The sequence below is a fragment of the Hermetia illucens genome, chromosome 3 (genome assembly GCF_905115235.1).
Source record: "Hermetia illucens chromosome 3, iHerIll2.2.curated.20191125, whole genome shotgun sequence".
Lineage (NCBI taxonomy): Eukaryota > Metazoa > Arthropoda > Insecta > Diptera > Stratiomyidae > Hermetia > Hermetia illucens.
Window position 1 is genome coordinate 15,160,921 of NC_051851.1, and position 14,291 is coordinate 15,175,211.

At 40.0% G+C, this 14,291-nt stretch overlaps 1 protein-coding gene across 4 annotated transcripts in view; it reads left to right on the top strand.

Annotated features, from left to right (window-relative positions):
- Positions 1-14,291, top strand: part of LOC119650904 (modifier of mdg4) — a 301,775-nt gene that overhangs the window by 258,757 nt on the left and 28,727 nt on the right. The window contains exon 5 of one of the 4 annotated variants that reach the window (XM_038054125.1): positions 9,683-10,145. The exons of 1 other annotated variant lie outside the window; for it this stretch is intronic. In XM_038054125.1, the coding sequence (XP_037910053.1) occupies positions 9,683-9,918 (236 nt within the window). In that variant the 3' untranslated portion in view covers positions 9,919-10,145. Of the gene's footprint in view, positions 1-4,368; positions 4,614-9,682; positions 10,146-14,291 lie in introns of those variants that run through there. 2 more of the 4 variants (XM_038054126.1, XM_038054120.1) reach the window with 2 other exon arrangements.

The following is a 14,291-nucleotide window of genomic DNA, read 5'->3' on the forward strand; positions in this document are numbered from 1 at the left end:
TTTTTTTTTTGTTAGGCCGTCGCGAATTCCTTCGTTTGTTGTCTATTTTGAAATCCGGTGCGGACCCACGCATCGGTATTGACACGGTAATTGTGTATTAATGACACGTGAGGAATCAAAGCGCTCAAAGTTAACCAAGGGAACAGCGCACAATTAAACTAACAGATAGCCATCATCGGCATGCGATAACCGCCACCATTGCTGAAGCAGTATGATGCATCAAACGATGCATTATGTATTACGTGATGTTTAGTGATGTCCTGTAATGTAATATCACATCGGAACGGACAATACAAAGCATATGTTATCATAAGAGCAATATTATTATTACTTCCTTATTAACTTGTGTGGTTTAGTGATGTTGATATCGCACTTTAAGGTGACATCATTTTTCTGATATTACATGCGTCGCCCATTTTTCGTTTTTATTTTTTTATTTTTTTCTTAATTATACTAATAAGTCCCGCAACGGTTAACGTGGATTCCTATTCACAATGATTTTTAAGAGAATAATTTCACTATAACAATAAAAGACAAAGAAACACAGCTGAAGGAATAAATGGGGGGGGGGGGGCAGTCACAGTCTCTCTGCGGACCTGGTCTTGCCTAATTTTCTGTTCTTTTCAACTTCTCAGTATTCTTCTTCGCAGATGATCTTGGAATTAGCATTTATTTCAGAGAGTGTAAAACAAGACCTTGCACGATTTCGTAATACAAATTTCGTACTAGAGAGAACACAGAGAGCAGAACGGAAAGACAACAAATTAATTAAATTATTAAGAATGGTAAAATTTTGTTTTATTTAAAAACCTTAAAAACATCCTAAACCTAATTTCGCCATTCTAATCGCGTTGTGCCCGTCTTCAGAGTCACTTCAGTTCAAGCAATAAAACTATATGCGTCGAATAATAAATACGAATTATTCAATTGTACTGAGTTAATAAAATTTTCTATAAAACTGGATTTCGTTAGTGCTCCACGCGATTCAGTGATACGAATCCACGACAACAGTGTATATTATTCATATAATGCGTCCTTAATTTTAGACAATCGATAGATATATTAAGAAATTATGATTAACGAACGAAACGTGCGGTTGTGATTTGAATTTATCAATTCAAAATCTTCCAAGGATATGAGATTTTCTGGTTGTAGGCGAAATTTCATTTATCCATGCCATGAAGTATTATGAGGCAATAGATTCACTCGAACGCAAAAGAAAAAGTGGATGAACAACTGTTTGTATACCAGAAAAAGACATTGCAATGAAGTCCTCCTCGAAGCAGCAATCAAATGACACGATTCTGAATGCGAATTCAGCGCACACCCCGGCAAAGATTTTCAAGAATAAACTTCAAGTGAAACCTTACCACAAAAAGAATAAGATTTGATGATGGCTTGGGCTTGAAAAAGCGAAAGTGGTAACATTTCGATACACCATTCCGAGGTGAACAATTTGATCCTTTCAGACGAAGGGATTTTTATTCCCAACTTGGAATAAACAAAACAATCGAGTCCATCTATCTAATCATAAAAATGTCGGTAAAAAGCATTTGTTGGCATATCGGAAGCAAAACCTGGCTTCCGTTATGGCTTCGGCTCATTCGAAATAGATGTCCTCTGTATATTTTTGTGCTTGACGGATGCAAAGTGAACACTGCAGTTTATTGATAATCGTTTATTGACCGCGCTTTGGTATCGTCGATTCAGAAACATTTAAAATCGCTTGAAACCCTTGATCTTAACCCGAAGGATTTCGCTGTGTACCGAACTTTGGACGACAAAATGCCAACAAAAAATATGACATAGTGCAATGATTGAAGAAGACTATTTTACGAGAATGGCAAAGAAGCTCTTTGCGGATCGCTTGTGATTCATATTACCATGGCCATTTGGACAAAAATTAATCATAATCATCATCAACGGCGCAACAACCGGTATCCCATCTAGGCCTGCCTTAATAAGGAGCTCCAGACATTCCGGTTTTGTGCCGAGGTTCACCAATTCGATATCCTGTCTCGCGTCCTGACCTACGCTATCGCTCCACCTCAGGCAGGGTCTGCCTCGTTTTCTTTTTCTACCATAGATATTGCCCTTATAGACTTTCCGGGCTGGAGCAATGGATCAATGATGATCGGATATTCAGAATATTAACTATGCTCAGTAAAGTTGTGGTTAACATTGAAATTTTGTTACTTATGGTTCCGTTTTATACTGATTTAATTAGAAGACATCTAATACCTTCAATATCCGTCATTATTTTTGATGATTTATTCAATTCTTCCAGTTCACGTTAAAAGGTTCTCAAGGGGGTCGTCTAATATCTATTTGAATAAAAAAAAAAGAATTTATAAGACTCTATATACCTAAAAAACCAACATACAATATATTATTTAGGTCTGCGAGCTTAATGATGACTGTACACATGTGTAGTTTTAGCTCGTACCAGAATTATTGATTTTCATTGATATTTAACCCTGTTTTAAACAGCATAAGCAAACATTTGAAATACCGCCATTTTGTCCATCGTGTTACCGGTTATAGTGACCACCTAATAAATATCCATTTTAAATGTTTGTTATTTGGAGTTTCTAGAGCTTAGGTCCTAAGCTATAAAAATTGTTTAGCTCCGGCCAGGCTTTGGTCCGCAGTGTAGGCGGAATTATGCTGGATATAATTTGCACCCTTGTTTTGTTTTGCGAATTATAAAAGCAAGGGTATAACACCTGTGAGTCGCTTCGGTCACGCTGCTCCCAGCGCAGAGGGTGAGGCAGTGTCTGATGAGTTGCCTCTGTCCTGGTACGAAACCGTAGCCGTCTTACTTTCTTTTTTTATTTTAGATATTGTGTCACCACTTGAAAATTGATTCTGTTGAGGCAGCCATATCACCACCATATTTTCATTGAATTTGGTAAAAGTTTTCAGACGGCTCCCTTCATACGATTGAGGTCTACATTATGCTCCTAATGATTTCCCCGATTGCCAAGAATGTATTGGATTTTTGCCTTGCAATAAAAATGGCATACTGTGCACACATATTCGCATCACTATCTTTAACAAATCCATTATACACGAATTTATCTATTGCGCTGTCAATTTGATGTATTGGATATATACTTTGCCATACAAAAAAGCCACCTACAGTGAAATTTTTTGCCTATCGATCGACGAATGATTTTCCCGGTGTAATCCATACTAGGTTTTATGAACCAATCCAAAGCTTCTCCTTTTCATCAAATTTAGGGTTCTAAGCAGAGATATTTTGTGTGCAATCCCACTGGTTAGGTTTGCGCTTACTAACCGTAACATCTCGTGATGATACAATGTTGAACAACCCCAATTTCACCTGCAATTTTCCTGGGCGATTTGAACAGGTCACATTTAGCTAATGTAATGACACGATTGTTTAGGTTTCCGGTTTTAGAGCTTTTTTACGAAACGAGATCTTCGGGCTATCTCATTGATGTGACAATGAATTTGGAGGTTTCCATTTCTCTCGAAGCTTGTTCTTCTTTTCTCCTCTGCACTACAATGAGATCTACGAGATTGCAAATTTATAATTATATCTTAATTAATTAATTAATCCAAAAACAAAATCAATATAAATTATCATTTAATTAAAGCCGTTTATGCCGCATTTACGATACTCGAATCCATGAAACATTTTGAATTGCTGGGTTTTTAAAAAAAATGCAATTTTTCGTAAAATACTTTTACAGCTTTAACAAGTTCTATCAAACGAATTTTCATCTAATTCTGTTTCCCGCCATACAAAAACAATTCTATGCGCTATGCTTTCATGTGAGTGGCTATTGAGTTCCCCTCACTAAACGGAAACGTCATATAACGTAAAAGTTAGAACCTTGCAAGGTTTTATGTCATGCGATGCGCATCGTAATAGGATGTAGGAGTTGATTATGTTAAACTCTTAACGTCGGCTTACATTAAGTGGAATACGTTAACTGACATCTGATTATGGGCATCGTAAATGCGGCATTAAATTGCGAATTGGGCAATGCTAATCGCATTACCTCCTAGTGTATCGTAATGGTCTTGGATGAGATGCTCTAACACGCTTCAATGCCCAGATCCAATTGCATTTCATTGAGAGCCTTCCAACAACTCTTTTTAATTCGTATCATTTTATCACTACAGAATAGTAGTTCTCCGCAGGTTATACTGTAGGCACACTCTTATACTTTATAAACTAATGTTTATCTAATGTAATAAGTTAATTTTTTAAGCTATTTTTGAGGAGGCATGCAAAGAATAAAATTAAATATAAATCTTTTTATTACAACTACGTTCCTTCCTGTTAATTTGAAGTCTGTTAACATAACACTATCCTATTTCATATTTTCATTTCAGAATTCGATTTTTTCATTCCACGTTTTGTTCAAGGCTTTAAAGGTAAACCGAAATTGATTTATCGCGGCTATTCATTCTTTCGTAACAACGGTACAGCGGAAAGAACTTACTGGCTATGTTCACACAATCGCTATCAGAAATGTAAAGCACGGGTCATAACACAAGCCGGGTCAAATGATGTTATAGTAAAAAATATGATTCATAATCATGATCCTGATTATAGTTTGTAATGTTTTCGGTTAAAATAAAAAGATTTAGTAAAATGAAAATGGATTTGAATGTGTAATACATATATTCTTCCAATTATAATCACTTTGTTATTCGTTATTTTGTAAGATTCTGAGTACCTCTGCATTTTTATAATTTAGAGTAAAACGATAGGTTATAATTTAGAATAAAGTGCAAAAGTTCGTTGCCTACTTTTTGCAGTTTTTATTTAATAGTTTCTCCCCTGAGTAATAATTCGAAAACATTAATTCATTCATGATAGATTTTATGTTTAAACTAGGGGAAGAGGTATTAAAAAGCACGGCAAAAACATGGCGTGACACGTTTTGATCACATCCGAAATGAGGATATCCGCAATTGTTATGGGGTTGCACCGATCGTGGTAAAATTGCGAGAGAGGTGTCTTCGATGGTACGGTCACGAAATTCGCGCTAACGAGAATTCACTGATCATCGAAGTCGATGGTAAACGACCAAAAGGCAGGTCGAAACAACGGTGTTTTGATACGCTGGATGGGCATTTAAAAACCTCGAGATTGCATCCAGATCAGGCATTTGATAGAACCAAATGGCGAAACCGATCATGACGAGCCGACCCCGCTTGTGAACGGGACAAAAGCTGAAGAAAAAGAAAAAGAAGATCATTCCAGGTGCGTGGAAAAATAAATGAATGAATTGGAATTAGGTCTTGACGTGCGTTAGGCCACTTCATTCCGAGACTGTAATGGTATGTTAAGAGGAAAAGTAGTCATGCATTGAGCTCGCCTATCAATATTATTCTGATTTGGCTCAACAAGTTATGATTTACAGATGAGTCATCTTAAATGTGGCATCCAGCTTACGACATAAGTCACTTTGCCTTCTGTGAGCTTCGAATTTGACCTTTCATTTCTAGATTATCCAGGCAAGTGTTTTGATTTCATTGCTGATGATAAGATCATGTTCAAACAGTAGCCGTTGAAATAACGCATTTCTGAGTGCTATGTTGTTTTAGTTGTTGTATGTTGGGAATCATCCGATCAAAAATTTCGAGAGGAAAGCTGCTCTGAGGTGGGGCTATAATTTCGATCTTGCTCATATCACATTAACATTCTTTTGTATATGCCAAAGGAAAGAAGAGTTCTATTAAAAAAAACTATTCATCTTATCTTTCAAGTCTGGTGAATTTAAAATTTGACCAACATACTGGCTTCTAACCTGCCACCTGCTTTCTACAGCATATTGTAATGAAGGCGTGAAGGTGTTCTTGTTCCAGCTCCGTCAGTTTCAGTAATCAAGGTAGTCTATAGAGCCTGAGGATAACACATGCTTGTGTACGATTTCTCTCAAAAAAGTAAACGCTACTCTTCAACTCCATAATAACGCACACATCACTAGTAGTATGTCTGAAGGCGAACAGGACACTATCTTTAGTTCGTCTATAAAATGGTGGGAAATATGATTGTTTTCGACTCACTTTCACTCAGTTTGTTGAGGTGTTCCAAATAGTGCCTCAAAAAGGTCAGTACTGTTTCCACCTTACCTAGAACAGTACTACTTCCTATGAAAAAAAATCGTCTCGGAAAATTAAAAAGCAAGTCATAACAATTACCGGTGCCATGAGCACGATATCCAGCGCAGCTCTATAAGCATTACCAATTCAGCCCCTGGATATATTTATTCAAAGCACTGCCATGAGAGGAGCTCATAGACTAATTTGATTAGATTCGTTGGGAAACAACGGACGTGGGGAGCACAGATCATTGGAAGAGTTACTGGGGGTACTGAATCCAGTTCTTACAATGCCTTCCGATTGTTGGTTCCCCATACATCTGTTCGGTAGAAGATATGAAGTTATCCTGAAAAGTAGAGACAACTGAGAAGTCACAGAGAAATGCGTGACGGAATATACGGAAGTCTCCTACACCGATGGCTCCAAAACAGAACAGGGCTCTGAAGTCGAAGTCTACCTCTCGAATAAAAACGAGAAGTGTGCTTTTCCTTTGGGACAATATGCAACGGTTTTTCAAGCCGAAGTGTGCGATCCTAAGGGTTGAAAGGCAGGCGCATCGTAATTTGCAGTGATAGCCAGGCTGCATTGAGGGAGTTGAGTAATCCTTTGATTACCTCTAAAATCGTTCAGGAATGCAAAAATCATTTGAACTCTATCTCTAGATTCAATACGGTGGAACTACTCTGATTATCTGGTCACTGTGGCATGGAGGAAAATGAGAGGGTTCAATCTCCTCCATACCAGGACTGGAATCAGCATTTGGAGTATCAGTAGCATTGACTCAAGCTGTCTTCAAAAACTGGGAACAAGCTTCCCACAATGACAAGTGGCAGAGCCTAAATGCTGCTAGACACACCAAACTTTTCCTGTCAGAATCGAATATGCGTACCGCAAAGTTTATCCTGTCGAAAAGCAGGAGGACCTGTAAGCATTCTAACAGACCATAATTCACTACTGGCCATATGTTCAAAATAGGAATTATTCAAGATAATACGTGTCCATCCTGTAATGAGGAAGCGGAATCCACGGAGCACTTCTTATGCGATGTCTATGGACGCAACAGAGATGAGAACTTCGGTGGCGATGTTCTCCAGTTGCGACGGGTAACATCATATCCACTAACGCAAATTCTGCAATATACAAGATCGTATTGTAATTTGCAGAATGATTAATACATAATACCCTTGTAACACTATCCACACAGTACATCGCATCAATAGCTACCTAACGTCAATTTACCAGCTGATGTTTGAATCGATTCGCACCTCATCTCGCTGAGTTTGATGTAAAGCGTACTTATCGTGCCGTTGTGCTATGTAAATAATTCATACTCAGACATAAAACACATTCGCCGTTTGGACCATCGGAGCACATTCTTTATATACTTCCTTCCATTCAGCACCACTTGGCGTTTAACTTCATGTTCTGTGATCAATTGCGATGGACTTCTAGTAATTTGGGACCTTTTTGTTCAATTTGAGCCCTTACGACGATGATGATTTCGAAACAGTTTTTGCTGTTCTTTCAAAATGTCATAAGTCGAACTTTTAGATACATTCAATTTTGCTTCTATTTCAATGGAGAATTGGAGAATTGAGATATTTTCTTCGTTTTGATCTCATTATTGATTTTTCGACCTTTTTTGAATTAAAGAAGATGTGTAGCACTGAAGAAGGGAATAAGTTGTAGGGCTTGAAATTAACTTACCCTTTTTTTCTGCTTTTGCCCCGTTCAAAAGCTGGGTCGGCCCGTCTTGATTGGTTGCGCCATTTTGTTCTGTCAAAGGCTTAATTTCGATGCAGTCGCGAGGCTTTCAAATCATCATCGAGCGTATCAAGCCACAATTGGCCGGCCTTTTGGCGTTTCCTATCGACTTCGTTGTTTAGACCAATCTTGGCAAGTGAATCCTTGTTAGCGCAAACTACGTAATCATACTGTCGAAGACGCTCCTCTCGCAACTTTTCCATAACAATCGCGGATATCCTCATTTCTTTTATGTTCACATCAATCTTGGCAAATTAATTCTCGTTAACGCGAATCGATACAAGCCAATTGTTATGCGGACGCCGATAGAAACTACCAACGCTTGTATTAATTTGAATATCACAACTGTTTTAAAGTAGAAAATTCTTTATTATGCTCACGCTGTTTTTTCCTTTTTTCGTTGCCGGTACTCCAATTCCTCGACCTTTAAGTTTCCTCATGTCGATCTCCGCCTGCCGCCGGGTCTCCTCGCTACTGGTGTATTCTTGAATCAGTAAAAGTGCCTGCCGTTCCAGCCGCCCCGTGACTTTCCGTTCTCCTCTCGGCCGTCGCGGGACCGTTGCACATACCTCCGTTACTGGTGGCCGTACTTGAAGGCGGACCCGGTAGAAAAATTGTCCTCCATCTGGTATTTGTCGGGGTTGGTCTACTGCTCCCGGGGACCTCCTTCGGTTCGTCTCGAGGTAACTGGGAGGGAGATGACTGTGCACCCGGACGCCGGAGAGAGCTTGTGAGATCCCTGTGGGAAAAACAAGAAGAGTGATTATGGTTCCTATAGCCCGGGAGTGATTCTATCTATTCCAATACCTATTTAAGGTAAATGATTACCTTTCTTCGAAATACGATTACAGGGAATGAGTCTTCGTTTTCAAAAAAGTAAAAAATGCGTCTTTCGGTATAGGTATCATTTATTGGGGGTGCAATCTCGTTACCCCATTGAAATCTGAGACAGTGTGGATGCCTTATACTCCACAAAGGAGGGAACAGAAGAGTTAACTTTACCAAGATGGTAAAAAGGACTGCACTAACAAGAGGTGTTTTTAGTGGCCTATTCACTACATTCAGTTCTACCGCTACCTGAAATTTCTAACCGCATTTCTTTTGCCGAGAAAATGTAAATTCCCAGTTTGTATAATCTTCCTATCCCTCATCTTCACCGCTGTAAAATTAGCAGGATATTACTGGTATTCTCCATTAAATATTTTTATTTATTGCGGATATTTCGGAAAAGAGAAGATTCCTTTTACATAGCCTTTAACTAGGTCTCTAGAAATTCTTCTTAACAACTGCCCCTTATATAATGTATCAATTGAAATTTTTTTCTTGAGTTTGCTGGGAGTCCTGAGTCCACACCCACTTGATGACGGGCCGGACCACTTAGGAAGCAACTTACCCCCTCTCTCTTGTGGTCCACGGATTCCTCTTATTTGGGTTAAACATCCAAGTTTTTCAAAAAAGTTGACTGACGGTTTCGTCCAGGCAAGTGGGACTCAGACCTCCCAGCATCCTTAACAGAAAAAAATCACTTCGGCCTGGTTTAGGTCTGAACTTATGACAGATTTCATTTCAATATCATTCGGACTCATGTTGTGTTTGCGATTATATATGAATGGAGCGATTACCACCTGTCGCTACTTTCGGTGACGCTGGTTCCAAGGCAGAGGTGAGGCAGCGTCTGATGCAGCAGTTTTGAACAAGGAAGAAATGGACACCTTTTGAATGCCATATGTCCATTAGAAATTGCAGTTGTCGGATTATCTATGTTACTTTATGAAGATACAATTTTTGTGTGCATTGCAATTATAAATGAACTTCAATTAATGCATTCCAGGTTCCTGTATGATTGGTTCTGCATTAGCGACGAGACGTATATCGTACGTTACTGGACAACGTGGATCACGAAAAATTGTTTATGGTGATTTCTCATATATTTGTGCTAAAATGAAAAAGAATCGGAAATATTGGGTATGTTCAAAGCAGCGAAGTCGTAATTGTAAAGCTCGTCTCATAACGGATTCTAGTGAAACGATATTCATTACAAGAAATTCTGAACATAATCACAATTAAGTGTAGTCAGTAATTTTTAGGATGCATATGTATTTGGGTATGCATTGATTGTTTGTGGAAGTTGTTGAATTGTTTAAACCATTCAAACCGGTATAAACGGTTTTTCAAACTTAGATAGCTAATTTGACTTGCGATAACAGCAAAATGTATGTGTATGGTCCTGCAGGTTTCCAATATTGGTAAGATACTATCAATTGTATTCATTAAAATAATTTGTGCTCAATAGATACTTTGTTGCTTTTTTTCGTTTCCATCAATAGAACAGTCACCATTGACGTCGTAGTCAACAAATTGCTTTAAAACATAGCAGAATCTCTGGCCATTATTGTTCCATACAATGCCAGTAATTAAGATCAAATTGTATGAGGCCATCTGTCTATTGAGAGGTGGCCCAGTCAATCTCAATATGGCCACTTCTTGATTGATCGTTTACTACATCTAAGTCTCAACTTCCTCATTTGTCAATCAACAACCTCCCTCATCTCTGATTAAGAAGGAGAAACTCCGCTCATCGATAATGCCCCATAGGATGGCATGGTAGTGGAATAGACCATGATCTTGCCATATGTTACAATGAGGATCTAGCGTTGCATCACCTTGGCATCAGCATGGCCACCAAGGCTGTCAACCAACCAAACTCCCCTAACAGGTTCGCCAACCGTAAACACCGACTGCGCGGGATAATATATGGAACCGGACGTGCTGGAGCGAACTCAAAAGCTAGCAGCTCGGCGAGATGTGGGCCGGGGTTCGTGGTTGTCATCATGTGCCTTGACTCAGGAGCCAACAAAACAAAACCCACCCGGAGTAAACTACTCTAATAGAGACGTAAAGTCTCGAGGCGGAGTGATGTCACTCAGGATTCCAATCCTAAAGAATGCCAACGGCCTTTTACGGAAGGGAATTAGATCACAAAAACTTAACGCGTGCAGGACGGACGGGGAAGGATTAGCTCTGAGCTGATTCAGGTATCTATGCAGCGAGTGGCCTCCGTCTTAATTTCTCCTTTTCTTCTTTGGGGGGAGGGGGTGGAGGCCAGTTGATATGATGACCTAACGGCGGCCCACCCCAACCTAATCGCTTGCCCCCTACCGCTTCCAATATAATGGGGGGAACTCTAGTTAAACATGGGAGGACTGATGCTTCCTGAGAAAGGGTTAGGGAGCAATAAGAACTCTAGAGCTCAAAACATTACAATAATTATTTCCTATTAAACGTACAAAGGCAAGTTAATATTTTTTTATCTTACCATAAACAGTAAAATAATAAATCTTTCAAATTCCTACAAACAACAAAAAAAAATTTCTTCGACTAGAAATTTGTAGGAAAATTGCAAACAAATGTGTTCAAATCTTTAATTTCCTTCTGTCCATATACTTTTGACTTCTTCCATTTAAATTGGTAATCTTATTTAATTAACGACATTTCTCCTTTTCTACTTATATAAATTTTTTGTTATTTTTTTTTAATACTCTCTTAATTTTTATTTAAATATATTCTCTCCTCTGAAGACCTCAGAGTCGCGGTGAATACAATGGACGATGATGTCATCATGGATAAGGCAGTATCTTCATTTTACATAGGGATCGCCTCCTTACGGTTCACAACAAGCGGTCAAGGTGCTACTGACGTCGACATCGACGCCTGTATCAGACACGACCACTAAAAGGGTGGCTAACATAACGGCATCAAAGGCTGTCATGTACGAAAAAAATCTCGGATCTATCTCTCACGAGGGTTGAATTTCTCGATTTTTCTTGAGTTTATGATCGGAAATTGCCGGACACTTTCCAAAGGCCGCTCTCCTGCGCGAGACGGGTTTATTTGCTCGTAATGTACAACTTATCGCCACTAATCCGGGAACAAGAATGGAAAATAACGACGTTTGCTTCCGCGCACGATAAGAAAACAGAATATGTCCGACTCAATCGCGATCTACGCTTTGATCCGGCGGAGTTTACTATTCGTCAATTTTCTCCCGGGACGGCTAACTATCTCCAATCCTTACAAATTTCGATATCCCAACCTAAAAAAACGTACACGACACACTCCGCACTTGCCACTTTTTTCTTAGTTAACCTTCTTTCTTGTCTTTCCCGAACAAAAAAAAAAACCGGCAAAACAGAGCAGGCCGCTACAAGGACAAATTTCCCTTCCGTAGCGGAAGTCCGAAGGTTCAAATTTGAAATTTAGAATTTTAATTTCAAATTGGAATATTAGAACCTCAAAAGCGGCCACGAAAATAATATCGGCGTAACACAATATAGGGCTGATGTAATAGCGTTACAAGAGATGCGCTGCATAAGGACCAGTTTCCTGGAGAAGAGTCACTGCACCACATATTATAATGGCCATCCAGTAAGCCATGCGCTCGCAGTAGGTTTCTCAGTCAGTCAAAAAATGAAACCGGCTGTCATCGGCTTTGAAAACATAAGCGAACGGCTATGCACTCTGCGCTTGCGAGGCAAATTAAAAAATATAAACTTCTTTAACGTTCACCCACCTACGGAGGAGACTGCAGAGTCGAAGAAGGACACCTTCTTCGAGGCAGTAGAACGAACCCTCGAAGTCTGTCCTAGGTATGATATCAAAATCATTCTTTGAGATTATAACAGCCAACTAGGGATGAAACTTGTATTTAGGCAATACGTTCACTCCCATAGCTTTGATAGGGATGCCAATGATAACGGACTGCGGATTATTCAATTAGCAGTGTCACACAAAATGGTTGTTGGAAGTACCTGGTTTGTGCGGAAAGCACTCCACAAGCATACATGGGCTTCTCCAGACGGGACCATTTTCAAATTGGCTACGTGTTGATTGAACACCTCAGCTCTGATGAATATAGGGGGACCAATATAGACTCGGATCACTATCTCGTTGGCATGGTTCTCCGAGCTCGAATAACAACACCACCCGAAATCCCCTCTGACAATCAGGTGAGAGTTAATACCGAAGCCGTCCACAACATAGCCCTTCGTATCACCTATAAGGGGGAAATGGATGCTGCAATAACCGCAGTCAACAGAGATCTTGGAGATGAAGCATCAATAAATGATCTTCAAACCACCTGAAGAACGTTATCATTGATACGGCCACAAACATACTTGGCGCCAGCCGCAAAAGGAGTCGGAACGGCTGGTTTCACGATGAATGTAAGTTAGCAACGGAACGGAAGAATGCTGCATACCGAGTAATGTTGCATTCTCAAAGAACGCGGGCACCCGCGGAGACTTATGACGGACTCCGATGAGTGGAGAAGCGACTTCACATACAGAAAAAGGAAGCCTGGGAGAACCAACTGGTCTGTGAACTTTGTACTGTGAACAACCGCACCAGGCGCGGAAGTTTTACCAACAAGTCAGCAGGATGAAGCCTTATACACCTCGATGCTCATCCTGCCGAGACAAAGAGGCAAATCTGATTTCCGACAGAATGGGCATATTAGAGCGATGGGTTGAGTACTTTGATGAGCTATTGAACAACCAGAACATCAGCGAGTTGGAGGTCCCGCCAACTGAAGACGACGGACAAATACTGCCACCACCACGTTTAGGAGAAACAGTCCGTGCAATTCATCGGCTAAAAAATCATAAGTCGCCAGGAGCCGATGGAATTACAGCCGAATTGGTTAAATATGGAGGTGACCAGTTACACTAAGTGGTTCATCAACTTGTGCTGAAGGTATGGGACAGCGAATCAATGCCTGGCGATTGGCAACTGTCTCATACATAAAAAGGGAGATATCACATAGTGCAGCAATTAAAGAGGTATCACGTTGCTGAGTACCATCTATAAGATATTCTCCACTATCTTGCTAGGCCGGATAGCCCCATCGCCCAGAACATCATTGGCCCATACCAAAGAGGCTTCACTCCAGGCAAATCAATAACAGATCAGATTTTCTCTCTACGGCAAGCGATAGAAAAACTGCTAGAATATGGACAACAGTTGCACCATCTATTTATCGACTTTAAAGCCGCCTATGACAGCATAGCCAGGGTAAAACTGTACACGACCATGAGAGAATTCGGTATCACGATGAAATTCATAAGACTGACTAGGCCGACCCTGACCAATGTGCGAGGCCAGATAAAAGCAGCAGAATCACTTTGGAGAAAGTGGCCTGGAGAAAGTGATCCATGATATCTGAGGTAAATGCAAGGGGCACGATCCTCTTTAAGTATACCCAACTACTGGCCTATGCTGACGATATCGACATCATGGGAAGAACGACTCGAGACGTACAAACTGCCTTCACCTAGTTCGAGCAGGCGGCACGAGATCTTGGGCGGCACTTCAATGAAGGCAAGACAAAATATATGGTGGCAACGTCAGCACCGAAAACCAACCAACCAACAACATCAAACCGC